General features: G+C 41.8%; 1 protein-coding gene across 3 annotated transcripts in view; it reads left to right on the top strand.

Annotated features, from left to right (window-relative positions):
* Positions 1-26,920, top strand: part of grik4 (glutamate receptor, ionotropic, kainate 4) — a 421,740-nt gene that overhangs the window by 267,160 nt on the left and 127,660 nt on the right. For all 3 annotated transcript variants that reach the window (XM_049576055.1, XM_049576053.1, XM_049576054.1), the window contains one exon: positions 25,139-25,304. In XM_049576055.1, the coding sequence (XP_049432012.1) occupies positions 25,139-25,304 (166 nt within the window). The remainder of the gene's footprint in view (positions 1-25,138; positions 25,305-26,920) is intronic.

The following is a 26,920-nucleotide window of genomic DNA, read 5'->3' as shown; positions in this document are numbered from 1 at the left end:
GACAACCTCTGCTATTATTACTAATTTGGCTACTTTTGTGTTGCCACAGTCTGAGTGTTTTGTCAGCTGGTTTGTTAGTCCTATTTTTTTTAAAAATGCGTATTTGAAATTAAATAAATAATAAATGAAATAAAATAAGTTATTTATACTTGAACCCTACCAAACTGACCCCAGATTGGCACTCACACACTCATGGATATGGGAAATGGGCAATTTGTTTATTTTTTTATGGCAGGTTAACAAGGGGGACCTGTTGTAGTCATTTTGCTAGAAATGGGGATTGCGTTCCCGCCTATCCCCCCTCAGATTGCCTACTGTACACAGGACAAACACAAAGCCCCATGCACACACACACACACACACACAAATACAATACATATCGATTCCAACTCGAAAGTGAAAAGACAAAGCAACAGGTTAGTCGGTGCATTAGTGAATTGGTCTGAACATTCACAGCGCTATACATTATTTATGATAATATACTGTATCTAATTACACAAGGCCATTATAGGACTTAGGTGAAAGGACTCTTTAGGGGAAACTGCATTTAATGGTGGCACACAAAACATTTATGTTGTTACCTTGTAGCTAGTCCAATACATTTGGCAATGATAACAGTGCTGCTGGACTTAAAAAGCAGTGTATCTGATTTCGCAGGGATACATTTTGGGTCCTAGTATTGGAGTGGCTTTGGGGCTGGTTTTGATCAGCCACTGAGCAGGGCAACCCTGCCAATCACAGAGGACCCCAGGTTATAATAGTCCTGCATGAGCAGGGCTAGAGTATAACACAGATCTTTTCAGTTCTGCACACATTAAAACTCCATTGTAGTGGGAAAGAAAATGCGAGCAAAAAACGCTCCCCTGCTGAGCGAGAGTTGAGCTGAAGCCGAGGTCATATTATACCAAGATGGCAAAGTTATGCTGGATGGGATGAGCAGCACAAATGTTGCATTACATTAAGTCAGGCTCATCCAGTAGCACAGAAAGCAGCAATCCTTTGTAAAATAATGTCAACCTTTACTCTATTCTCTGCAGCTGAATGGTCTGCAGCACACCCCTGAGGACTGCTCAGCGGGAGATGAGTAGATTGGCTGGTGAATGCAAGCAGCTGTTCGTGCCTAATGTTACCTTTAGACTCTGGCATCCCACCTCCTACCCCCCACCCCCCACCCAACGTTACCGTGCCCCAGAAAAACTTTATGAGCAAAACAAAACATGTCTATGTAGCAGTAATTTATGAGTTGTGATATTATGTTGTATTTATCACATTGTTAACTAATACCAACAGGTGATCTTAGTTGTGTGTGTGTTTGTACGGTATCTTGTTTATGATTGGTGAAAACAGGTCACCCTGAACTGTAGGAGCTGGAGAAGGATACGTGTGTGTCTGTGTGTTTTCATGCACACAATACTCTGACCACCTAATCCCTCACTGTGAGCGTAAGGCCACAGATGTTGGCACTCCGGTGGCTGGTTTCCTGGGACACTAGCAGCAATATTGCAGCTGACAGACCCCACTGGGTGATCAGCACATCATCTACCAGCCCCTATCAATCACTCCCCAGGTTCCACCGCTGCTGCAGAGGCTACTTCCACCGGGGTGACAGAAGAGTGGGACTGAGCCCATCTGGGTTCCACGCTAATAGTGACTAATAGAAAAACAGCTACTGCGGAAAAGGGGTTGACTCTGTGCATCATGTTGGTAGTTTGTTTCCATCTTATGCGCCCTGGCAGGCAAACCTCGGGGTCAGGATTTGGAGGGAGGGTAGATTAATATCAGCTAATGAGAAACATTAACTGGAGCTTTGGATGAGGGGCTCCTGCTGCTTTACAGGTGCTCGTCTGCTGGCGGCTGTAGCTAACCAGAATAGCTGGATTGTGCACTGCAGTGCAGTTTTTTTGTTGTTGCTTTGTTTCCTGTGAATCTCAAGGAGAAGAAAATTCAGTCTTATTGTTAAGTGGTGACTTAGACACAGTGAATCAACCAAGGTCTTTTTGTCCCTCATTCAGACTTTCACAAGGCTCCATTTACAATCCCCATGTTGTTATTTTCACACAAAGTCTTGAACTGAGGTCATTTTGCCATTAGCCATCAAAAGCTTTTAAACTAAATTGAGTAAATGTCAGTGATTAAATTTTCATGTGCCAAATATTCAATCTGAATTCAGTGTTTATCCCACTGCTCTTAGCCACCTTCAGCTGACTTTAAATGCTTTTACTGCCTGTTTCTACTCCTAACTTCCTCTCCTACGCCATAAAGGATGTGCACTATCCCTGTGTCTGCTAAAGAGGGGAAACACATTCCTCAATGATTCAAACATGTGTCAGAAGTGGTCATGAATATTAATGTCCAGTCTGATGTCCAGGGGTTGCCTTGGGCTTACAAAGCCATCTGGTTGCAGCAGTACAGAAATATTACACTACTGCATTTTAGTTGGGTGGTGTTCAGGCTGGATTTAGAGGTGAACCTGAGGTCTGCTGGGAAAACAAAGAACACACTAGATTGAGACTGGGGGTCAGTGGTATAGCTGAAGCCCTGGAGACAGGCAATAATGAGAGATTTGTGCTTTCATACACACACAGACGCCATACACAGAGACACCCACCGACACTTCTGAGTCACTTTTACACAGCCAATAAGAAAATGCATTAAATAACTGATAATTGCTTGCAACTTAAGTCCAAGTTCAAGTTCAAGGTCTTTATTTATCATATGAACAACAATTGCAGAGAAGGAGCTGTTGACAGTTTCAGGCTCCCACCAATGATGCTAATTATGTTTATGTGTAAAAAATAAAGCAAAAGAAGAACATGCAAGTGAAAACAAAATGAGACTCTAAACATAAAATAGTGCAAGTTAAATAACTAATAAGATATAACACAAAAAAATATAAAATAATGTCATATACATTAAACAATATTCCAAATGAATAAACTAATATAAACAGGAATATAGAAAATGTGTACAAAATCATGAGCATAAGTTTACAGAGGTGTAAACAGTGGTGAAAATAGTGAGTAAAAGTATATAAAAGGTAAAGTAACAGTACAGTGGTTATGTATCAAGTGATGAGCTCAAGAGTTTAACAGTTTTACAGCCTGCAGAAGCAAGCAGTCCTTAAGCCGGGTGTTGTGGGATCAGATGCTGCGGTAGCGTCTGCTGATCAGCAGGCAGAACAGTTTCTGACTTGAATGACTGGGGTCTCTGATCATCCTGTTGGTGTTCTTCCTGCACTGCTCCTGTAGCTCCATTCTGGTGAGCAGTTTTCACCACCCTCTGTAGAGCCTTGCAGTTGAGGGCAGTGCCATACCAGGCCAGTTAGAATTCTCTAGATGGTGCGACTGTAGAGGTTGCAGTGTTTCCTGGAGTCCATGCTGAACCTTGTCACCTTGTCGAGGACGAAGAGCTGCTGTCTCTCTGTCTTGGGGTTGGTGTCTGTGGTGTGAGACCAGATCAGGTCCTCGTTGATGAGAATCCCAAAGAACCTGATGCTGCCGACTCTCTACACCAAGGTCCCGTTGATGGAGATGGGGGCCTGGCATTCTCCTTGTTGCTCCCTGTAGTCCACCATCAGCTCCTTAGATTTGCTGACATAGAGATGAAGGGTTGTTGACCTGACATCAATATCTCAGGGCTCTGACCTCCTTAATGTAGATCATATCTTTGCCGTAGGCTATCAGGCCAATGATGGTTGTGTCGTCAGCAAACTTAATGATGCTGTTTGTGGCCCTGCAGTCAAGTGTATAGAAGAGAGCTGAGCAAGCAGCCCTGGGGGCTCAGGTATTGAGAGTCAGGTGGAGGACAGACTGGGTTCTCTCCATCAGGGAGCTCAGGATGCAGTCACAACGAACAGTGTTGAGTCCTAGATCTCTAAGGTTGATGACAAGCTTAGGGGGCACAATGGTGTTGAATGGCTCACATGTGTTCCTCCAGTGCAAGTGGGAGTGGCAGTATCAAGGGCTAGAGTGATGGTGTCTTTGCTCATTTTGGGGACAGGAACAATGGTGGTCTTCATGAAACACGTGGGGACTGAAGCAGTGAGAGGGTGAGAATGTCTGTGAAGACATCTGCCGGTTGGTCTGCTCACACCTTGAAAGCTCGAGGCACGGCAGCCACTCTCGACACCCTCTTACTCATCTTACTGGAGTGTCATTTATGTGCAGATGTTCCAATACTACATTATTTTTTCTTTCAAGGTCTGTGTTTTTCTCCCTCCCTCGCACTGCCAAAGACGCTCTCCCCATCTCATTTTCCGCCTCCTTCTCTGCTGTCCACTCTCATACAGTGTTTTGCTGCATTGTGAGAGCTGGTGTTTGAGGTAATGCTGAAAAACTCATTCAGTCCCAGTGAAAATGAGTCTCTTCCTTTCTGAGTGGGAATTTAATTCCAAGATAGTCTGGAGTCAAACGTAGTGCTCAAGATTACTTTATTAGTAGGCAAATGAACCCTGTAGGATTCCTCCACATGGCGAGACGGGAGCAACTGTTGAATAAGACCATCAGACAAAGCTGAGGCACAGTTGATTGCTCGTGAATGGATACTGAACAAATGTGAAAAGCTTTCTTCATGCTCCCAGAGAGAATGATTTTGCAGGTCCACTGCTTTATTTTTGTCATTTATTGTGAGGCATTCATAAGCTCAGTCACTGAACATTTGCCATAGATCTGAGTGTGTGTTCATTAACTCGTCCATTCACATGTCCAGAAATTCTGCCCGCTTTGTTTGCTTTCGGTGTGTGTAGAGCCGTCCAGACTGATTTAAATGGGTCAGTTGTCCGGCAGCTCAGTGCTACACATGGTGTGGAATTGCTTTTTGTGACTTGAAAAGCCAGCTAGCCAAACCAGCAAATCCTCTCTGGCCAGAGACCATTTACATGGTCGCTATGCTCACTTTAGACCGTCTCGCTGCCAGATGCTGCGCCATGGTTGGTTGCAGTGAAGCCAGCACACTACATCTCCTGAGCCTGCACAGCCAACTTCTGCTTAGCTTTTCTCTCACACATGTGGGAACTGGTATCATCCAAATATTGCACCTGCTCTGTAATACCTAGTAAATGGAGAATACACAGATGAAAGGGATTTGTTTTTACCTTGATGGCCATGCTTTGTTCTTATTGTGATAACCATTTGCATTTAAAAAAACAAAATAAACCCACCCTGGTTAAGTAGAGTAATAAAACAAATACCCTGGTTGCACTTTTTTTTATATAAAACCTGTATGGGTAACTGGTGATGCATGAGTATGTGGTTTTCATGGTGATACAAACTGCCACAGTAAAACAAAACACTGCATCAATACATTGTGATGAAAATAATTAAATTATAAATAAATCCTTTGATTTTAGATAAGCTGATAATGTCATTAGCTACAAATTTCATGCACTGTTACACATCGTTGCATAATATAGTTTTCATTTTCTTTAATCATAGCAGTGATTGTGTTTAAAGTTTTATCAGCTTTAGAGCTTTAGAGTAGCTTTATTTTGCCTCGGGCTCTGCAATCTCCAACCAATTAGAGATAAAGGAACTGTGTTTAAAATAAGCAGAATTATCCTTTAACACCGCCTGGCGCTGTGTTTACATGTGTGAATCAAACAGATTGCTGCGTGGATTAGCAGGGCGGCATCTTTTCTGACTAAAGTGCTTAAGCAAAGTTCATTCTTGACCTTGATTAAAAAAAAAACTCAAGTCAGAGTCCTCCATCTCTCCATCAGCAGATTTAGTTTGCTCAGTTGTCATAGAGACAGCTTGCTTGTATCTTATGTCACGTAATGACAGGTGATGATGTATGGATGATTGACAGTTGAACAAAACTGGAATGTGGTTGAAAGCTCAGGGCTAGAGAGTGGACCATGATTCAAGTGTTTTGTCTGTTGTTGCTGTCAAAGTGTGTTGTGCTGCTTCTGCAAATGTCAGAATTATTTTGGATAAACAATGAAAACTAAAGGTTTTTTCACCCCTAGAGATAAAATGAAAACAAAGACACAAAAATACAGAATATTTGTTGATGACTTTTTCGCCTCCAGACCTCTCATACCAAGGCAGATGAATATTTGTGTCCTGCATATTCCACCAAAAATTAAATGTTCGTATCGTCACACAGTCAGCAGTGTCATTGTTGTTTTTACTGTAATAGACCCATATTGACCCTTCACTAAGTCTAATGCAGTCGTTTCAGATTTCCTTCATTTTCAGGCTGGTTTTGTGGATTTGGAGCTAAATGTTGTGCCTGGGGCACGTCTTGTATTAATGATACTCGTTACCTGGAGAGGTTGGAAAAAGATATACATTTCTTCCCTGTTCCAAAACCAAAATCAAACCCTGAAAAGTGTAGGGTTAGCTAGCTAGCTACTGAAGATACAGTTTTCAGACACCCTTAAAATTTTACACAATCTCAAATATTATCATGAAATATTTGTGGAAAAATCTTTTTTGTGTTTCAAAAGGTGTGACTGCATTAGACAGATACAAACAAATACAAATTATATTTTTTTGTTTATTGTTTACAAGAAAAACTAACAAATCTAAATTCTTGACAGTTTCAATATGTCAGTTCTCAACATTGTCGGTATCAGAGTCAACAAATAACAGAGAATGTGTTCAGAACTGAACAAAAAATAAATAAACCATCACATCATCAAATTAATATTTAGTAGTCCTGCCATTGGCACGTAGTAGAGCTCTAATCCTGGCTGGCATGTTCCCCACGAGCCTTTCACACTGTTGAGGGGTAATCTTGTCCCATTCTTCTTGAATTACTGCTTTTAATTCTTCTAAATTCTTTGGTTTATGCTTTGAAACAGACCTTTTGATAATCCACCACAGATTTTCAATGGGGCTCATGTCCGGGGATTGAGCTGGCCACTCTAAGACCTGGATACTGTGCTCCTGCAGCCAAGTTCTACTGGCCTTGGATGTGTGGCAAGGGGCATTATCTTGTTGAAACATCCAGTTTTTATCTCGACAGAACAGTGCACGCGCAGAAGGGAGCATGTGGGTTTCAAGAATGGTACAATACTTGGTAGAGTTCAATGTACCATCACAGACAGTGAGATGACCAACACCAGCAGCACTCATGCATCCCCAAACCATGATACTGCCTCCACAATGCTTGACAGTTGGTACTGTACATGCTGGAGATAATGCTTCGCCTGGCCTTCTGCGTACCCTCACATTAGTAGGAGGAAGATAAAACTGGAAACTGGACTCATCTGACCACAAAATCTTCTTTCAATTCCTGGCTGTCCAGTTCTTGTGTACCTGGGCCCAATGATGCCGGGCTAACCTCTGTCTCTCATTGATCAGGGGCTTCTTGATAGCCTTGTAGGACCTTAAACCATGATCTAAAAGTCGGCCACGTACAGTGCGGGTGGGACACTGGACACCAGTTTGGTTTGACCACTGCTGCTGAAGCTCCTCTGATGTCATTCGGCGGTTTTGCCTGCACATGCGGATCAGGATGCGGTCATTTCTTGCTGAAGAAACCCTTGGACACCCAGATCTTGGTTTGTCTTCCAAGCTGTTGGTTCGTCTGTATTTCTGCAGAGTGTATCCAACTGCTGAAGGACTGCATCTGCACTTCCTGGCTATCTGGCGGCAGCTGTACCCTTCCTGGCTGAGAATCTTCATCTTCAGGCATGTTTCCTGCGTTAGGTTCCTTGTTTTAGCCATTTTTGTGTCTGAAGAACTTTCAAATGTGCTGGCTTTATGTAGACACGAAGCTTGGCAACAAAAATTGTGTCTTTTAATAAAAAGAACGACCTTCATCACTGGTACCAAAATGAACCAATACTCAAAATTTCTTATGTATTTTTATGGAACCAATCAATTTTAAGTTTTTAATGGCTTTTTTAGGATTTATTTAGTATTTTGGCTGTGACTGTACTAAAAGAAATTGCACTTGAAGACCTAAGAGTGATTCTTAATGCAATATTTCACAAATGCATGGGGTGTCCGTTTTTCCACCACTGTATAGCCTACTGAATGTATACACATGCTGCTTTTGCTTTGTAATGATTATAACAGTGAAACAAAGACCGACCCTGCTGTACAGGAACCAGTGAAGGGAAGCAGGGAGACTTTGCTGATATTCAACCAGCTGTGTGTCATCACATTGCGCACGTATCCCTGCCCGTCCTGCAGCAGAGGTCCGGGAGCTGGCACCAGCACGGGGGCGAAGCCAAACGCGGTTCATCTGCACACACTGCGATGCCACACAGCTGGTTCAATATCAGCAAAGTTTCCCTTTATATTCATTGTCTTGTGTGTCGATCAGCAGTGATGTGGTGGTTCACTTTTACACTGTGATCTGTAGCCTATAGTTCGGCTTTAGCTTCTAACTATCTTTGTCTTTTTAACCTGTTGTTGCTGCTGAGTCAGTTTGACATCCTGGATATATCCTTCAAACACAGACTGTAGACCCCTCTGTCTGCTTCTCTCTGCAATCACTGTTTGATTTCTCCAAAAATACGATAATATTTCTTCAGGGAGTGCAGTTAGTTACAGTGAGGGCTCCATGCTTACTGCGACAGCTTGTCAGACCATCACAAATAAATGCTCATTGGTCAGTTTATAATGATCAGCTTGTAACACTGGGGCTGCAGAGCTCGGTAGATTTCTCAAAGAAAGACAGTGAGCTCTTATGCTTCCACTGCTGGTAATTATAGAAATAATAACTGATGTAACGCTACTGTTATTCCTACCTTTCACAACAACTACATGTAATTGTTGACACACATGTTGCTCATGGCTAATGGCAGCTAATGCACATGGAAATGTTTCCGTGTATGTTACCATGAAAACAAAGTATGCCCTTTTGTCAGCTTCTCACTGTCATAAGCCAGTTGAACTTCTGCACTTTCCCAGATGTTCTTTTTGTGTTCATTGTCTCTATATTGTTCCCTTTGATTAGTGACTATATGAAGAGAATGATGCCAAAGAAAATCTATTGATCGCGCGAACAAATGTCATTATTTTGTTGGTTGGCTCGTTTTTGTCGGCATTTGAAATTTTGAGATATTGAATATGTGTAACTACAGTACAATTCTTTGCTATTTAGCTCATAGCGTCAGATCCTGCCACTTTTCCTGCAAATAACTTTTTCACCTGACTACATTGCCAGATTGTGGTGTTGATTAGATTTGGTTGATTTTGATACACTTCAACAAGATCTACCGAGCACCGGCACAATCGCACTGTTGCCAGATTGTTCTTTTTTTTGCTTAAAATGCTACCCAGCCCACTTTTGTGTCATAAACCAACTGAAGATGATCTTGACACAAAGTCAATGAACGACCTCCATTCTTCTGTCGATATTATAAACACTTCTGTCCTTTGCTGCTTTGATATACACTATTCTCCTCTTTCCTGTATATTTGTCTCCGTCCCTTTCACCCTACGACAGTTTTAACCAATTTTCACCTCTCTGCCTTTGTCCCTCCTCTAATATCTGCTATTACTGCCCTTAAACAAGCCCCAGCTCTCGTCACTCTCTTTGTCCTTGTTCTTACCTCTTTCTTTCTTTTTCTCCCGTCTCCTCTCGGACCTTATTTTCTCATTTCACCTCCTCAACCTGTCTCTTCCCCTGACATTTTCCTTCTCCAACTTCTTCTCAGACACCTGCAATAGATGACTACCAGGTCAAGATCCACCATTGTTAAGAAAACTAATAGAAAATACTGTTCAGGAACCTGCTCCCTCTCTCCCTGCCTCTCCCTAATCACCCTCCATCAGTCTCACGCCAAATCTCGATGTCTGAGTGCGTAGTGGTATTAGTTCTGCTGTGTCGGTCTTGTTCTGCTCAGGGGGTCAGCTTATGGTTCAGCTCTCCACTGTAATTGGGCTTTAAAGCCACTATATGTAAAATGAAACGCTGTCCAGCCAGGAGCAACGTTGTTTTGTCAGCAAGTGACACATCATTGATCACAACCAGTAATCAGATCTGATTAAGCAGAGCTGATCTGCATTTTTTTTTAAAACTCACCCAGCTGGAGGAGGAGCCACATCTCTGTGATATATGGAGCTTGAATTGGAAAACTTAAGCTGCAGCTGGCTTATTTGTGGCAGTTCAGGAGCAGTAAGGTGCCTGTTGAATCTCAATAGGATTTCTGCATTTCTTAGACACTCACAGCTTAGTATTCTTTTTATCCCCCATTCAGAGAAGACACGTAAAGATGAAATGTAATGCAAATTCGCTTTTCAGTTCTACTTTAATACAATGTATGACGTTAGCCCACAGCTGAATGCATCTCACATCCCAACACTGAAGTTTCATCCATTTATTTCACTTTTTTTTTGCACTCGACATCCAATGTCATCATTAGAATTCATTAGGATCCAAAGAAAGGAACCATCAAATTTGTCCTCCAGTGTTTTTTTTAAAGGTCCAAAGACGTTCTCTGTGATTCAGTGCTACTTAGTTTTATGTATTTGTGTCCGTCTGCCTGTGTCTTTGTGCTGGAAAGTCTTACGAATTAGATCTTAGACTCAAGAGTGAAAGTTAGAAAAAGGTTTAATGGCAGGTGCTCAAGTGAAGAAGTCTCAGAAGTGGAGTTGCATCATCCCTCCTGCATTTATTCCCCTTTTTGGAAACAGGAGAGCTTTACTGTGTGCATCAAGCTAGAGTTTATGAACTTCTAGTGCTACTTAATGGCAGGTCAGTATAGTCAGTGGCTGTTCCCTTTTGTGTCATTTAAAAATTCTCAGTATAATACAGTGGATGATTTTATGATATCAGTGCTACTGAGAATTAAATGTATGAAGTGCACTGTGATGTATTCAGGGTCACAGTGACAGACATCTTCCTACTTATTTTATACTGTAAATATTTTGTTCAAACATGAACTCAAACAGCAGATGCTTTTAGATTTAGTGTCCATAGGTTTCACATGAGCCAAGCACTTTGCATTGGTCATTACTATTGCCATTTAAGAGAGGGGTCTTAGATTTGTATTTAAAATCTACCATTTATTTTTCAATGCTGATCTTGTTAACAGGTGTTAAGCATGTATTTGAAGTACTAGCCAAGAGGATCAAGATGGCCTCACCATTATGTTCATGTTTGAAATGGTTTATGTATTTGTCATATTTTGCTTACCTATTATATTTTGCTATGAAATACAATGTTTTCTGCATTCTTTTGGGTAAATCTGGTTTTCCATGAATAATGTTTCAATAGTTATTTTTGCAACCCAACTAATAGTGGATTTTTGAGGCAGACTCAAGTTACGATATTTGATCCAATGACATGTCAGCTGTTATGCAATTTTTCACAGAAAAAGAAAGCAATCATCTTTGATAAAGATAACTTAAATTTATTTTTTTGAACACTTACATTTAAAAATATTGTCACTTTGGAGAAGTTGTTATCATTATCATCATCATTTTATGTTTTTTTTTTTTAAACAGATCAGTAACTCCTGAACATCATACAGTAAGACAAAGATGGTCAGACACACAGACCTTATTTTATTTTTATTTATTTTTTTGTATATTTTATGTTTCTGCATGAATGCAACTTCATATTTTAAGTAATGGATTGTATTTTCTTTTTTATATGATGTATGTAATTTTGATCTTTCTTTAGTAATTTCTAATTTTAGCGCAGGATGGTATTTTTCTCCTCTGAACACTTATGGAGGTGTGTCACCTTCAAATGGCCTCTCACTGTGATCAATTGCTGTCATCCGCCTACTATTATGTATCAGTCAGGATTGGGTGACACCCCCTACCATGTTTATAAATGTTTGCTGGACTCCTGTCCACCCTCTTGCACCCTGATAAAGACCTTATGGTCGAAACTGGCCAGTGTTTTGATGTAAGCAGCCATATTTTTTGAAAAAAGGTTTTTAACTTTTTAACTTTTTTTAACTAAGCATTTGTTCCTGCTCTACGTATGAGTGCCTGAAGTTCATTTTTTCTTCCCACTAACTTGTCACTGTCCTCAGGTGGACAGATTATGTAATTTATGTACATGTACATTATGTAATATCTTGTACATTTATGTACTGCAATTACTTCCTACCACTAGACTACCTGCCCCTACTTTCTAACTAATCAGCAGATTTATGCAAATATAACAATATGTCTGTGACCAGGGCTGTCACTTTTCCCCAAAAGCAAGATCAAACAAACTTGAAATGACATGCAATTTGTTCGAATGCATGCAAATGCCACCGACAGAAGGTCCCGTGTGGTGTCATGCAGTTGCTTTGTGTGTGTTTTGAGATTGTGGTGTGACTTGGAATTTTATATCAGTGCTCCAGTTCCATCACGAGATCCTGAAACACCTCTCCTCAAACAATACCAGTGGGCTGCATATTCTTGCATATAAATCTTGCCATCTTGGCAGTTTTTACAGACTTCTGGCAACCTGCTGAAGCTGAGTGTGCCGAGCAGTAGGCAGTCAGATGAGGTTGTACACTGTCATTGCTTTGCTGCTCTGTGGTGTCTCCGCCACATAAATTGGTTGGCAAGCTAATGTTACCAGGTGCAGATCTGTTGTCGTTGTAGAGTAAGACAGTTAGTTGCTTCGTACAAAGTTGACGAACAGCCTTGTCTTTGTTACTTAGGATGCTTTCAGACCTGTTCACCTGCATTGGTCCGAACCACGGACCCATTTTGTTAGAAAGTTGCATAATTGCCTAGAGTTAGTTTGTGTTCTCACGGCAGCATTTACAAACAGACTAGATAAAATGCCTTGTGTGAGAAAGCTGCACCTGATTGGTCAGAATTTCCATGTGGGAAAAATCCAGGAAGTAAACTAAACGTTGAAGAAGAGTACACTTGCAGGATAAATGTGACACTTTCTAATGTCACAATGGAGGGACAACTACACAGGTTGATTTTAGTGCTGCTCATCGTGGACTATATTGCTGTCATTGTTCATTTTAGTCAAACCATGCAGTTTGAAAACGAGGCGCGGCTCCAACTAGAAAACAATGTTTTGATGCATTGGATGTGCTGAATGTGCATATTAAGGCAGTACAGGAGGAGGTGCACATTAATAATCCTCCAGGACTGTAACATGCTCATGTTTAACCCAAACAATGTGTCATGTGACTGCAGTTGGTTCAGATCCAGGTCGGAACACGTTCTCCACAAACGAACAGTTTGGTTCTAACTGGGCTGAGACCACCTCTTCATAAAGGTCTCGGTCTGGTTGTTTCGGTGCGCACCCGATTGCAATTTGTGTGTTCACAGCTGCCCAAACGGATCACACTTAGGGGGCAAATGAAGTTGAGTTCGACTGAACCGAACCAAACCAAACAGGGCAGGTGTGAAAGCGACCTCACTTTTCCATGTCTAATGTAGAACCCATAATACTTCCATACTCTCAGATGCTTTGGCTTCGTGATCGTCCACTCAGGACAGCTTTGCACACAGACATTAGCACCATTAGCATCTTTGCTCAAGCTTAGTTTGCTGAGAGGTCAAGAGGGCATCCAATGGATCAAGCTAATAGTGAAATTTTAGAGCACCCTCTGCTGGATCACAAGGCAAACTACTGCAGACGGTCTGCTGGCTTATAAATGGTCTGCTGCATTTATAGATTGTAAATTTAGAATTTCAACAGGTCAGTAAAGTTTGAAAATGAATTAATTAATGTTTGATCAAACAGTGACAGCTCTGATTGGTGATAAGCCAATTTATCAATCACTGCAGTTGTTGTTTTAAAATTTTAAGAACACACATGTGAAGACATTTATCTCTGAATCTCAGAAGTATTTCCTGTCATACATGAAACGGCAACATTTATTTAAAGATATATGTGATCGTTTGATGAATAATATGAAAGTATGCACAGTATTCTGTACATTAATCAAATGTAGCACATAGACGCTTTTTACCTTCAGGTGCTTGTCTTAATACTCGTAGCTGCTCAAGCTACATAAACCAATGATTAATAATGAGTTTAATTTAATTCAGGTGATGACTGATATATGATACCATAATTAATTTCATATATAAATATAAGGTTTGCACACCTTGGCATACAAGTGCACAAATCTGTTTGTACAGTTGAGTAAAAGAATGTTGATGTCAAGCTGAGTGTCACTCCGTATAGGATTCCTCTGTTCAGTCTGAGTCTGCTTGCAAACAAAACGCAGGTGCTTCTTCTGTCTCTGCCTGATCATAATTAGAGGAGCACAGCTGTCGTCTGCACCTCTACTGACCCTTTTCTCACAACACCATTGATCTGTCTTGTCAAGGCCGTACCAGCAGAACCGCCATGTGCATATCCAAATCCACTATCTTGTCATCAGGAAGCAGTCTCTTGATTTGATCACTGAGATGAAAGCAAGGGAAAAAAGAGTGACTCCCAGGTGAGCAGCAAGCAAAATGGATTTCAATTTAGCTGATTGTTGTCATGAAGAGTATGAAAAGGAACTCTGCTCCATGTTGTAATGTTGCCTTTGTTATGTCGTAGTCAGCTGTGTCAAGCAACAGGGGTTTTTGTGGAAGGAGACAATGCTTAAACCAGCTGATGTCGCTCATCTTTTTCTGCCAGCTGCTCGCTGAATTAATGCTCTGCCGTTTTCAGTTTGTGAACTGAAACTCATTAAGAACATCTGAGTCTTTTGTTTCCCCATCAACATGTTTGTGTTCTACTCAAAGGCCAGGTTCTCCAAGATTTGTCTGCCAACTGCTTATCAGTGTTGTTGTGTAAAGTTGAGCTGTGCTTCGTTTGGGTGGTGTAAGTCAAATATTTGGCTAGGTTCCCAGGACTAGACTAAGCCGGATGTTAGATTAAATTAAAAAAAAGTTTTCCCTTCAAACCTCCCTGTAGAAAATTACAGAAGCAACAATACAAATATGTTTTTCAATGCTTGATAAACACAGCTAGAACTGCATTAGGCATTTAAGAGCGTATTTACTGTTAAATGTTGCCTCGTTAAATCAGGTATGAGGCTTGAGTCAGCTCCCCACATCAAATTAGTGGTTTCTTTCTCTCAGTTATCCTCACTGCTTGCAATAATACCAGCACAGCTGGTAGGAAAACAGGGGAGTTAAAAAAGCAATTCTTTCTTTTCTCACAAAGACATTTGCTCTGAAATAGGGCAGTGGAGTGGGGAACAGGCCTCTCTGGAGGAAAGCAACTTTTTTCTCTCTGAACTGGCTGATCAATGAGATAGAGATCTCGTGGTCAATGTTCCACTCTCCTAAAAGGCACCATGGGATCCGCAGCCCACTTCATCTTTATCACTGGTCTGCTTCGGCTCTGACCGCAGGGACGTGATGCAGGATCATTACTACCACAAATAGAGATCTGGCTTCATGGGCTGAGACTGGGATGAGCTGGCGGGCCGGAATGGAGATTGTTGGTTGGGCGGTGTGACACTCTCATATCTCGGGTGTCTCATCTCTCCCCTTTCTCTCCCACAAGGTTTTCTCCTGCCTTTTCTGAATACCAACAGCTGGTCTCCCAAATCTCCCATAAACCTTTTGGTTCGAAAGGGGATCAGGTAGACATAATAGACTACCACCTGCCCTCCTCCATCTCCTGCCACCCTGTAACGCCACCCTTGCCAACTCCACTCCAGCGTTCCAGCCTTGGCATCACAGTTGCTGACTGATGGACAATGTCTCCAACAGCATCTGTTCTCTAATGCTCAGTAGCCAACATTATTCTCTGGCTGGCAGTAGGGCTACATCCAGCCAGGTTTCATGCTCTGTGTTCTGCTATTGGTTGGTTGTCTACAACTGATGATCTTCAGACTGATTAGCTATATCTGACGGTAAATGAACTGTTCTCCGTCTGGCCTCTGCAAAGCTTGTATTCAGCTCACTGAGACAGAATGGCCGCTGTCCACTTGGCTGCGGTGCATAGTGTTTTCAAGGACAGTTCAGTCTTTCTGCCAAGCCTGTGTTGTATGCTAATTGATAGCCAGGTCAACATGCGATAATGTAAATGAGTCGCTTCAAGCATCACTGATCAGCAGCGCTAATGCTAGCTTTCCTTCAGCCATGCCCAGCACGTTCCAAGACCCATAAAAGTGCGGTGATACTTTATTAAAAAGAGTTTTGTATTGCTGCCCCTCTGAGTCCAAGCCAACAGATGTAGTTGCTCATTATGTCTCTGCTCTCCATATGGCACTGCTGCACATCCACCTCCCCTTCACCTCCCCTCGCTCGGACCCCCTCCCGGCAGGCTCCTGTTAGGTTCACAGCAGACAGGTAGCAGAATGACTTGGGCGCTTGTCAGCTCAACAACCGAGGCAACCCACAGCTTGTTGTACTGGACGGAAGGGAAATTAGCTTTCACCTTCACTCCAGCTCAGAGCAACAGTCTCCTCACTAATGCCCGGTCAGATTTGAAACTCCCCTTCTTGAATGTAACCTTGAATTTTCCATTGAAGAGGGGTTATCAGAGGGTATTGGTAAGCTTATACAAAGCAATAAAAAAACTCTGGCTGTTTCCAACAAGCGGCCAACAGCGCATCACTGGCTTGGCAATTTGAAAATGAGCCAGTTTGTTTTATTCCTTGTTTTAATAGCTAATCTGAGCAGATCAGAGTGCAATCTCAGTGTAATTAAGGCAAGTATATTGTAAGCACGTTATAATTGGGTTGAGGAATTTTTGCTGCCAGACAAAGGTACCTCCTTTTCCCCACTGTTCATTGTGTGTGCAAGAGTGTATCAATGTGTGTGTGTGTGTGTGTGTGTGTGTGTGTCTTACTTGTGCAAAGCCTGTGTCTTGTGAGAGCTTCCTCATTAAATGCCTGTCAAACCTCTGTCTGCAGACCTGCCAGCCTTTCTGTCACACTGCAGGAAACACACACACACACACGGACAAGAGCACACAGAGTGAGCCGACTCCTTCTGTGTCATACATACACTGAAAAAACAAGGGACAGGCTTGTATCTTTTGTGGTTTGGGCTGCAGGTACACCCCTTAATTTTTCGTCGTAACTCGGGGTGGGTATTGTTTTTTCAAGACTGGTGTCAGTACGCTTCCTGAAGTTCAATACCAAAACAATATATATTTTAATACCTGCCAAGAAAATCATGCATAATATATCTTCAACACGCAGCAATTGTACATGTGCCTAAGACAGTGATTATTATCTCAAGGTCCAGTGTGTAGGCTTTGGGGGCGTCTATTGGCAGAAATGATATATAGTATTCATAACCATGTTTTTATTAGTTTACAATCATCTGAAACCAGGAACTGTTGTATTTTCATTACCTTAGAATGAGCCGTTTATATCTACATACGCAGCAGGTCCTCCTTCATTGAGTCTGCCATGCTGTTCTACAGTAGCCCAAAAGAGACAAATCATTGGCTCTAGAAAGGGCCATTGTGTTTTCATGTCAGCCACCGTAGTTCTCCTATATGGTCGGTACATGGGAGAAGTTACTGCAATTTCACCATTAGATGCCACTAAATCCTACACACTGGACCTTGTCAGTAGGAAATCGTGATGACAAAATCTCTAAGCCCTCGGAGGCTCCTCATTCATGTGAACTGGACTCTGCATTGACTCAGTGGTGTATCAAAGGGCTTTGGTGACGCTGGCCAGAACATGATGCAAGGACACATCCCTGATAGATTATTTTACAATGCAAATGCCGGATTTCTGTTTACCTGATAATTGTAATGACAAAGGATGAAATTATAACTTGTCTTTAATAACTTTCCAGCCCTGCAGTGTTTTGTCTGATAAGCTTTTAAACTCAAGGATCTACTACTCCAATTGGACTTCCAAGATTATATTTCTTTTTGTAGCTCAGGGCCATAATCACCTATCTAACATCAGGGCTACACAGAAAAATTTCACACACTATGACTTTTTAAAATAACTTTTTAAGGACATATTTAATGACCTTTTTATTAACGTTTTTCATGACATACTATACTATGACATTTTTATGACTTATGTGACGCCCCTCCCACTGTCTTGGAAGCTGTCCTAGCCAGACTCATCAGGCAGCTAGTTGGCTGACATGGGAGGGTCACTGGCATGATGGAAAAAAAGCTGCCCCATGTATTCACTCGCTTTTTCCCTTAACCACAGCAGACAGCATCATTGCCTTTTGGTTTTGCACCCTCAGCACCTCCACAGCAGGACTGACACACATTCATGCATCTCTGTCATTACTGTCATTACTAACTTTGCTGATCTAATTAAATAAATGATGGTTGTTGTAAGTAAATCTTTTGTGTGTACTCACATTCACTGAACCAGTTTGTGACATTTACTTACACTTTACATAAATTATAAGAGTCAACAGTGATGCAGCCTACATTACACTCATCTTACTTACACTTTTCTGCTTTTTAATACATTTGAAAATAATGACATAGATTATTGATTAACATACCGAGTCAAGCAATGGCTTCTGCTGAGGTACAGCAGCACCATTTGCACAAACCTCATGCAGAATTGCAGTACACCTTCATATTAGATCTGGTAGTATCAAGAATTGCAATTTGTTAAGTTCATTGCAACACATTCTCACTCTGACCTCAGCACATATCGCTGCTTGGTTATGGACTTTCCAGGTCTACTTCTAACTGTTGATGTTGTTCTGGAACACGGTGTCGACTTCAGCTTGTTACATGCATTGTGTCTTTTCAAAATACACTTCCATTTTCACAGGAAATGTACAGTTTGCACAAAGTCTCTTTCAAAATAAACACGCTAAGTCGGTACAACAGTGCAAATTGATGTTTTTTCCTTCAACAACCACCACATGGTTACATTTAGCCAATACATGCACGTAGTTAGGTTAAGGCCACAAAAGCACGCGGCTAGGTTTAGAAAAAATAACAGGGTGCTTTACATCATTCAGACGGGAAGTGAACACCAGCCTCCCTGGTGACAGTCGGTGACAGCCCCCTTTAACTGACGCTGTTGTCCATCCATGTTTCCCTCTAACGCCATCAGGCACCATTACACACTGACAGTCTCGGAGTTTGAAGGTTCTGTGCAGTATCTTAGCTGTTCCTAGGACTGCACTCTTCTGGACCGAGACCTCAGATGTTGTACCTGGAATCTGCTGGAGCCACTCTCCCAGTTTGGGGGTCACAGTCTCCAGTGCTGCTCCACTGTTGCCTTTACTCTCCACATCATTTCTGGCTCCTCTTTCAGCCCTTGCTATTTTTCGAGCTTCTTGTGTTCATCCTTCTTCCTGATGTTGCTGCTGCTCAGAAATGCTACATCTATCACCACTGCCTTCTTCTGTTGTTTGTTGATCAGCACGATGTCCGGTTGGTTAGCCATCACCAGTTTGGCAGTCAGAATCAGTCAAGAAGTCCCACAGGACCTTAGCTTGGTCATTCTTAACCACCTTAGGAGGTGTCTTCCATTGTGACCTTGGGACTTCCAGTCCATACTTAGTGCAGATGTTCCTGTACACTATGCCATCCACTTGGTTATGGCGTTCTGTGTACACTCTTCCTGCCTGCATCTTACACCCTGCTCTTATGTGCTAAACTGTCTCAGGAGTATCTTTGCACAGCCTGCACCTGGGGTCCTGTCTGTTTTGGTAGACCCCTGCTTCTATTGATCTCTTCTTAAGTGCCTGTACTCTATCTCTCTGTTATTGCTATGGCTCTGCTATATATCTATATAAAACATGTTTTTTGATGGAGGGCTGTTTTCAGTCTGAACACAGTTTTTGATAGTTGGTGTTGGAGATATATTTCACTTGGCATCCAAAAAGCCCAATACTCAACTCTAGTTATTACATAATGACTACAGCATAAACAACTTTTATGACTTCCTGTTCTTATAGCAAACAAGTACTGCATCTTCTAAATAATAAATGAGAGCCACAATACTCTGCTTTAACTTGAAATGCATTTGTTGTCCACGGAGACCAAACAATAACAAAGCTAAATGCTGATGTTGTTATTGAATCCCCTGAAACTCCCCTGTATGTCCTGAGAAATGAACCAATAAAGCGGAGAACATGAGACAGATTGCCTTTGACAACAGAATCAAATTTTAAACCGCTAAATTCAATGAGACCGTTTAATGAGCGCTGATTGCAAGCCCTCCGCCATACCTCACTCTCTGTTCCTGTCTATTATGTGTGTTTACGTTTCCTTCCCTGCACACGCTTTCCCCCGTCTCGGCCTCTATGTCGCTCACTTCATTGCTCTCTTTTTCTGTCAGTCAGACTGTCAGTTTCTCTCGAGCCCTCTCCCCAATCCCTCCCTTTTTTCTGTCTTTCACTTGCACTCAGCCTCCCTGTCCTCACCCACCATTCATTCCCCTGGCACACGCCTGTCTTCCTCCGCAGCAGTCGCCATGGTATTTAGTTCTATTTACAGTGAAGCTAGCAGATTATTAAAAGCGGAGCGGTTACCTTGGGCTTTATTGTTTGCCTGAGATTTTCCTCCCCTCACAATTTTCAGATGTAATTAGTTTCACTCCCACACCAATAGTACGACTGCCCTGAGCAGATGCTTTTAAAAGACACTTCCATCTAATTTTGAATTGCAGCTTGTTTACTACTATCTACAAGTTGTTTACATTGCTACTAATAATTGTTAATAGATGAACACCGGCAAAACTTGCCTGAATTTTACTGCTGTCTCCACTAATACTATTGAAATAAATTAATAATACATGTAGGAATATTTGTAAGCCACAGAATGGATTGAATATCTATTTTGAAATAGAAGAATAACCCCTGTAAGACAAAAGGATTTTTGTGACATCTTGTCTCAATTATGTTGAAGATGAATGGCTCAATCAGTCACTGCAGATGGTGGAATGATGATGCCAGTAATGCACTGTGAGCATGCAGAAATTACAGACAGACAGAACCTGTAAGCAGCATTGATTGGGCTGCTGAAACAAGCAGTGAACACACCACTGACATATTGGCTGAGCAACAATGAGAGGAACTACAGGGCTCATGATATTCTGTTTGTGACTACGAGAGACCCTTTTCACTTTACACGTAGTCATTTGATCCATTGTTATTGCAAGATACTGATTGGCACAGCTTTAACAATCATCACACACCCAAACAAAGAATGGCATTGTCCATAACAGTAAATCAGAAAGTCATTATTTGTGATTAAAATGTGCCAGCTTGGCATTCAGCTGACTCACTGTAGATTAGTACCCAGGACTGCTGGCATGGCGAACGTGTGAGTGTTGCTGCAGAACTCCACTGAAAGTGATGCAGCTGTTCGGTTCAGAGTCTTTGAAGCGGTGCCCTGCAAAGACACATGTAGGAAAGATTTTTCTGTTTTTATTTTCGGGATTAATCGACCAGCAGAGTGACTGATACTTGCTGTTGGTTGCAGATAAGAAGTCTGGCAAGCGACTTTGATGTGGCAGACAACTTGCTGTTAGTAATGTGGAGATTGATTTTCTCTGCTTGGAGTACCCCTGTTTTAACTCAAGTCTTGATTCACAACACTTTGTCACTCCACCACATGAGGAGGATAGTGACTGCCACAGTTTAACAACCAATTAATCATATTGCTGTAACCGGGGGCGGAGTGTGTTAAGGCATGATGTATAGATAAAGCCTCACTATAAGCTACATTTAGCCAACAGCTCCCTTGTGAGTGCTAAATGCTAAAAGCTATATTTAAAATACAGCGATCATGCAGGTTAAGTGAATTCTTGCATCTTAATGAAATGTTTCCAGTTTCCATATGTTTTTTGGGAAATATATCAGGATGTCTAATTAAATATTTGTGTGAGTCAAGGCTGCATGCTGTGGAACTTGATGATGATTCAAGACTCATAGCCAACTGAGTCCCCAGAGATGCGGGCGTTGGTAGCAATAGGGTCCAACCGGCCAGTGGGATGGAAAAGGACAAAGTGAGAATGTATCTGTGTGTGTGTGGGAATATGCGTGAATTTGTGTAAGCTGCTTTCTAAGCCCCCTGCTGCCTCAGATACAGCCTATCGAAGCGTGTCAGGTTTCTAAGTGAAAGGGGTCGGGTAGCACCAGTCTGCAGTGCTGAAAAGGAAGGAAAGAGCATGTGGGAAAAGGGGACAAGTGGGAAAAAAGAGTAAACAATCTGGGATGCGCAGAGGAGCAGGAGAGAAAGAGACAGAAATGAGAAAAAGATAGTGAGAAATTGTACAAATGCAACGGGGAAGATGAAGGACACACCTGAACAGGGGCACATTTCCCCAGTGTGGTGTACGGCTATTACCCAGGTTTTAGGACTCCTTGAGAAGACCGAATGGCGTTCCAGCAGGGGCTGTCAGTAGTGGACGCACCTCCATCCATCCAGACACCCAGGGACTCCATTACACCCTGATGGGCAGGGATGGAAAACCAATCGAGGGGATATGGGGACGAGGGAGAAAGCAATGTATGGGCGCTGGGAACCACACAGACAGGCAATCTGCCATGATGAAGAGGCTCCCTTCCCTGTCCCTCCTCTCGGACCCAGCATGTCCTCCCGCATCCCCTTCAAGCCCCACTGCGCTCTACTGCAATGCCTTGGCAGCTGACCGACCCGACACCTGCCACACTCATTCGCTCTCTGTCTCTCCCCGCTTCTCCTCCTCCCAGGCCTCACTGTAAGCCCTGGCAGCATGTATCGGTTCACATCATCACATGGAGAACTGAAGCAGAGATGGATTTCATTGGAGGGAAATAGATGGCAGACATGTTTGAATTGGGATGGAATGCAATTTATGATTTTTTCTGAAGTTCAGCAGATTTGTGGGTGGCTCCGGTCCAGATTTGTTGCTGTGCTCAGGGAACGTTGAAGGCTGCAAGGTTAGCTGCAGTGTACTTAACCTCCACTCCGACAGTCGAGACGAGCCTGCGCTAGACATACCTGTTAGTGCAGTGGGGGTGGTATGATAAATTCATTAGGGGTGGCTAAGGAATGCAGATATTTATATAGCAACAGCAAATCTACGTTGTGATAACACAGCAATCAATCTCACTGAAGACGATTGTGTATGAAGGCTTGGCTGGCTTTCTTTTACTTACTTCTTGTGTTTGATCTTTGCTCTGACTACTGGCAATACATGCACATTTTTACATATGTTTCTGCTTTTTAATGTGTTGTTTTCCCCAGCGTGTCAGTCGATATATATGAGGTCTAATTTTAAGTATATTGTTTATTATTGAGCATATGGGGATATGGATTTTAGATGTACAGAGTCACCTGTTGAGATACAGTTTCTATTGTTTTGACTAGTTCAATACATTCATTAAATGTTAACAGTGACTATGAGGTTAAAGGATTACCTTGTTATGTTGAATTTGTGAGGAAAACTTTATTTTTCTCTCATACCTTTGGTGAATGAAGAATCCAAAACCAGAGAAAACTCTTAATGAATCTAAGTCCTAGATGATCACGTTTAACAACAGCAAATATATATCAAAAGATCAATGTACATTCTGAAAGAAAATTAATTCTTTAAAACACTTAACTGTCTCGTAGTCAAGATGAAAAATTCCTTTTCAGAATCTTAAGAATCACATCACTGAAACAGATAATCAATCAATAATCAATCATATCTTTTATATTTTTCTTAACTTATTTTCCCTTTAACTCTAAGCAAAAACTGTGTTTGTCAGTGGAGTCTGTCATTGAAAAGAGCGTAGATTAGGTCTTACTTTTACTTTAATTCCGCGTCAGAAGAGCCTGCCTGTTTGGGAATTACTGAGCACACAACTGGATAAATAAGACTCGGATTATACTGCATAAGTTGTGTGAGAGTTTGTTAAACGATGTTTTCATATAGTTTTGTTGTTATTAAATGTGGACCCCTATGACTTCAATTCATCAACAGTTTTCTCCGTTTTTGGATTCTTCGTACATCATGAAGGCATCTGAGAAAAACTAATTTTTCTTCACAAACTCAATATAACACGGGGTGAGTTATTAATATAGAAATAGTATTTTAAGAGGTGTAGTGTTCCTGTAAGATGCTAACTTAAAGCTGCAAGGGTGTGTAAAGATGTCCACACCCATTTTGGATTACTGGTGTAGAAAGATTTAGCATCTGTCACACACAGTTCCCAAATTTTGGGACAATGCATCAGGAAAGCAATCATCTGGATACATACAGTACTTATTCATAGCCCAACAGTGGGCTATAATCTTGACTGGTCAAGTTCGAGTCCTCAGTCAAGTAAGTACATCTGCACCATCTGAATAGGTTGAATAGGTAGCCCAATGTCCACTTTAGCTACTTTATCATTGTAACAGTTAAAGAAATCAGGTGTAAAATGTAAATAATTGTGTATTTATTTGACCGATTTGAAAGTTTTATCACATTTTGTTCCTGAAATCCACCCTGAATCCAGCCTTCTTCTTGAGGACCCCAATCCTACCAAAATGTTTTGAACACACACTGAAGGTTTGATCCAGATCAAAACCAAGACTGGATTACAAGACTTCATCTGTTTTCAGAATCTTTTTCTTCAAAGCAACCCATTTTCAAGATTTGATCCAATCCCAAATTCAATCAGATTACTCCTGAACAACCAGGCTCCGGAGTACAAAGCCAATTCACCCAATTGTGACATATGAAACAGTGTTCAGAGTGCACACCTGACAGTGATAGATGTGTTTCCATCATATAAACATCACTGATTATGACTCCTTGTTTTTTTTTCTTGCGCAATAATCAAACAGCATCCCCAAAATATACCCTGTAATTTGGTCAGAAATGCTGTGATACTTTGCGTGTTTCAAAAGTGACACCTGCAACACGCAGTTGAGCTGCTTCACAGTGAGCCGGGTAAACAAATGTTTTGTAACAGTGGGTGAGGGGGTGTTATACTGAAGATTTCTGCAGCAAGGGCTTGTTCGTGTGGGTGGAACAAAAATAAGTTTTTAGATCCATACTTGTACTTTACATGAGCTTCAATGCCTCAGTCACTGAAAATATGTGTGTTTTGAATATGCACATTGCAGCAGACCCCTGGGTTATCCGTGCTTGCAATTTATCACAGATTAAATCGATTTCTACTGAGTTACTCTTTCTTCTGGCTGTCTGCTTGCATTGTGCTATTTTTATTTTGCACTTCACACTCACATTTTCTCTTGTTGTGATCTCTTTTACGGTCGTCCTGTCTGCAGACGTCTGCTGCATTCGTAAACGTGAGCATGAATGCGAACTGTCAATCAATTGCAAATGATTAAAATGCAACAGGTAGTCTGACATCAGCGTCTCTCTCTGCAGGTACCCTATGTCAAGGTTGCTCCAGAGGACATTCTGAAGGTTCAGTTCCCCCGGTTTACCACTCTGGACCTGAGGCCAACTAACACCGACATCAGCCTGGCTGTGGCCGGCCTTCTCACCTTCTTTAACAGCACCACCGCCTGCCTCATCTGTGCACAGGCTGACTGTGAGTACAGCATTCACACCCTCACAACACAATCATACACACACCTGGGGAGAATCTGCCAACAAAGTGCAAACATTTTTGTTTAATGTCTGCTACCCTTTAACACATGTTTGCACACATAAACCCCCCGCACGCATGCTGACTGTGTGACAACAGATGCATTGCTTATCAACATCTCACCCTGTGACACGCTCCCTTCTGAAGCAGCTGCTGCACTCCACAGCTAAAACTCCCTCACAGCAACGTGCACGACATCTGCATCCCAAAATAAATCACGTCTACTGCGGAATCCTGTTTTTCTTTTTCACCACCATCGTCATCCTCAAATTAGAATAATGATATTGCACATTGTACTGTGTCATGTATAATCTGTCTTCAACCTTCAATGTCAGTGTGATGTCTCTGTGAAGACTCTGTGTATATTCTTAAAACACAGCCGGCTGATGATCAAAACGCACCGTAAAGACTGACAAAAAAAAGAATGAGGATGGAGTTTGCAGCTGTATCCACCACTGATCTGACCGCCTCCTTGTCAAAGGCACTCATTAGATTCTAAAGATACTAAACTGATTGACCTTAAAAAAAGCTTGAAAATCTCAGCGAGGGAAGTTATTTTCGTAAATAGAGAGGAAGATTAAATCATGGCCTGTTCCCACCCTCTTGCAGTCCAGAAAGCAGTAATTACAACTCCCTAGACAAAGGCACCGTGACCCTGAGTGGCACCCGCTAACCTTTTTCCTAATCAGCGCAAGGCTTTGAAGAAAGGAAATAGGCTTGAGACATCACCCATGTGTCAGACAGCCTAAAGATGGCAGTGAGCCACTGTGAACCGCCCACCCCGCCTATCTCAATTCTCAGTTCCTCTGCCTTTCAACTTCCTCTTCAACTGTCTCTTGGTCTTTACTCCGTAGTCTCCTTTGATTCATAACCTTTAAGACGAGACTTGTCCCTTAAAGTTCTGTGTATTAAACCAAACCTTGTGGGGTTTTAGAGCTTTTTACGCAGTCAGTTATAGTAAATTAATGCAAATGTGAGGCTAGCTTATTTGGAACAATTTCTTTTCATCTTTTATCCAACTTGCTAAAGATGCCATCCAGTTATGCAGACGCTGGAAGAGAATTAATTAAACTGACTAAAAGAAAAATACTGTATGTCTTGTTGCAGTTTAACCCAACCATGCTACATAATCCATTATAACTGCAAGGGTCAAAAATATGTCATTAGTTGTTTTTCCTTCTAGGTGTTCCTGTACCTGTCAGTCATTCTTCCAATTCAGGGCTCAGATCCTGTTTCTGTGACATTTATTCCACCGAGAGTTGATTAATACAGCTCTGGCGAGAATAGTGATAACAAGTGAACCTTTTAGGCACCCTCTGACTTTAATATTGGCGAGTTTGGGGAAAGGAAACTCATTTTAGCATTACTTTTCTTCTTCCCTCTGGATGTGTGTGGGTGTGCAGGTTGGTGGGAAGGTTCTTACTCTGTGTGAGTGGGCTAAGAGAGGACTGGAAAGGAAATTAAATGAAATGAAAAGAAATGAAATGAGGGGAGATGAGAGGCAGATAGAAAAGAACCAAGGGGAGTCCGAAATGAGAGAGGAGAGGAGAGCAAAGGAG

The sequence above is a fragment of the Epinephelus fuscoguttatus genome, linkage group LG5 (assembly GCF_011397635.1).
Source record: "Epinephelus fuscoguttatus linkage group LG5, E.fuscoguttatus.final_Chr_v1".
NCBI lineage: Eukaryota > Metazoa > Chordata > Actinopteri > Perciformes > Serranidae > Epinephelus > Epinephelus fuscoguttatus.
This window is presented reverse-complemented; position numbering and strand designations above follow the sequence as displayed.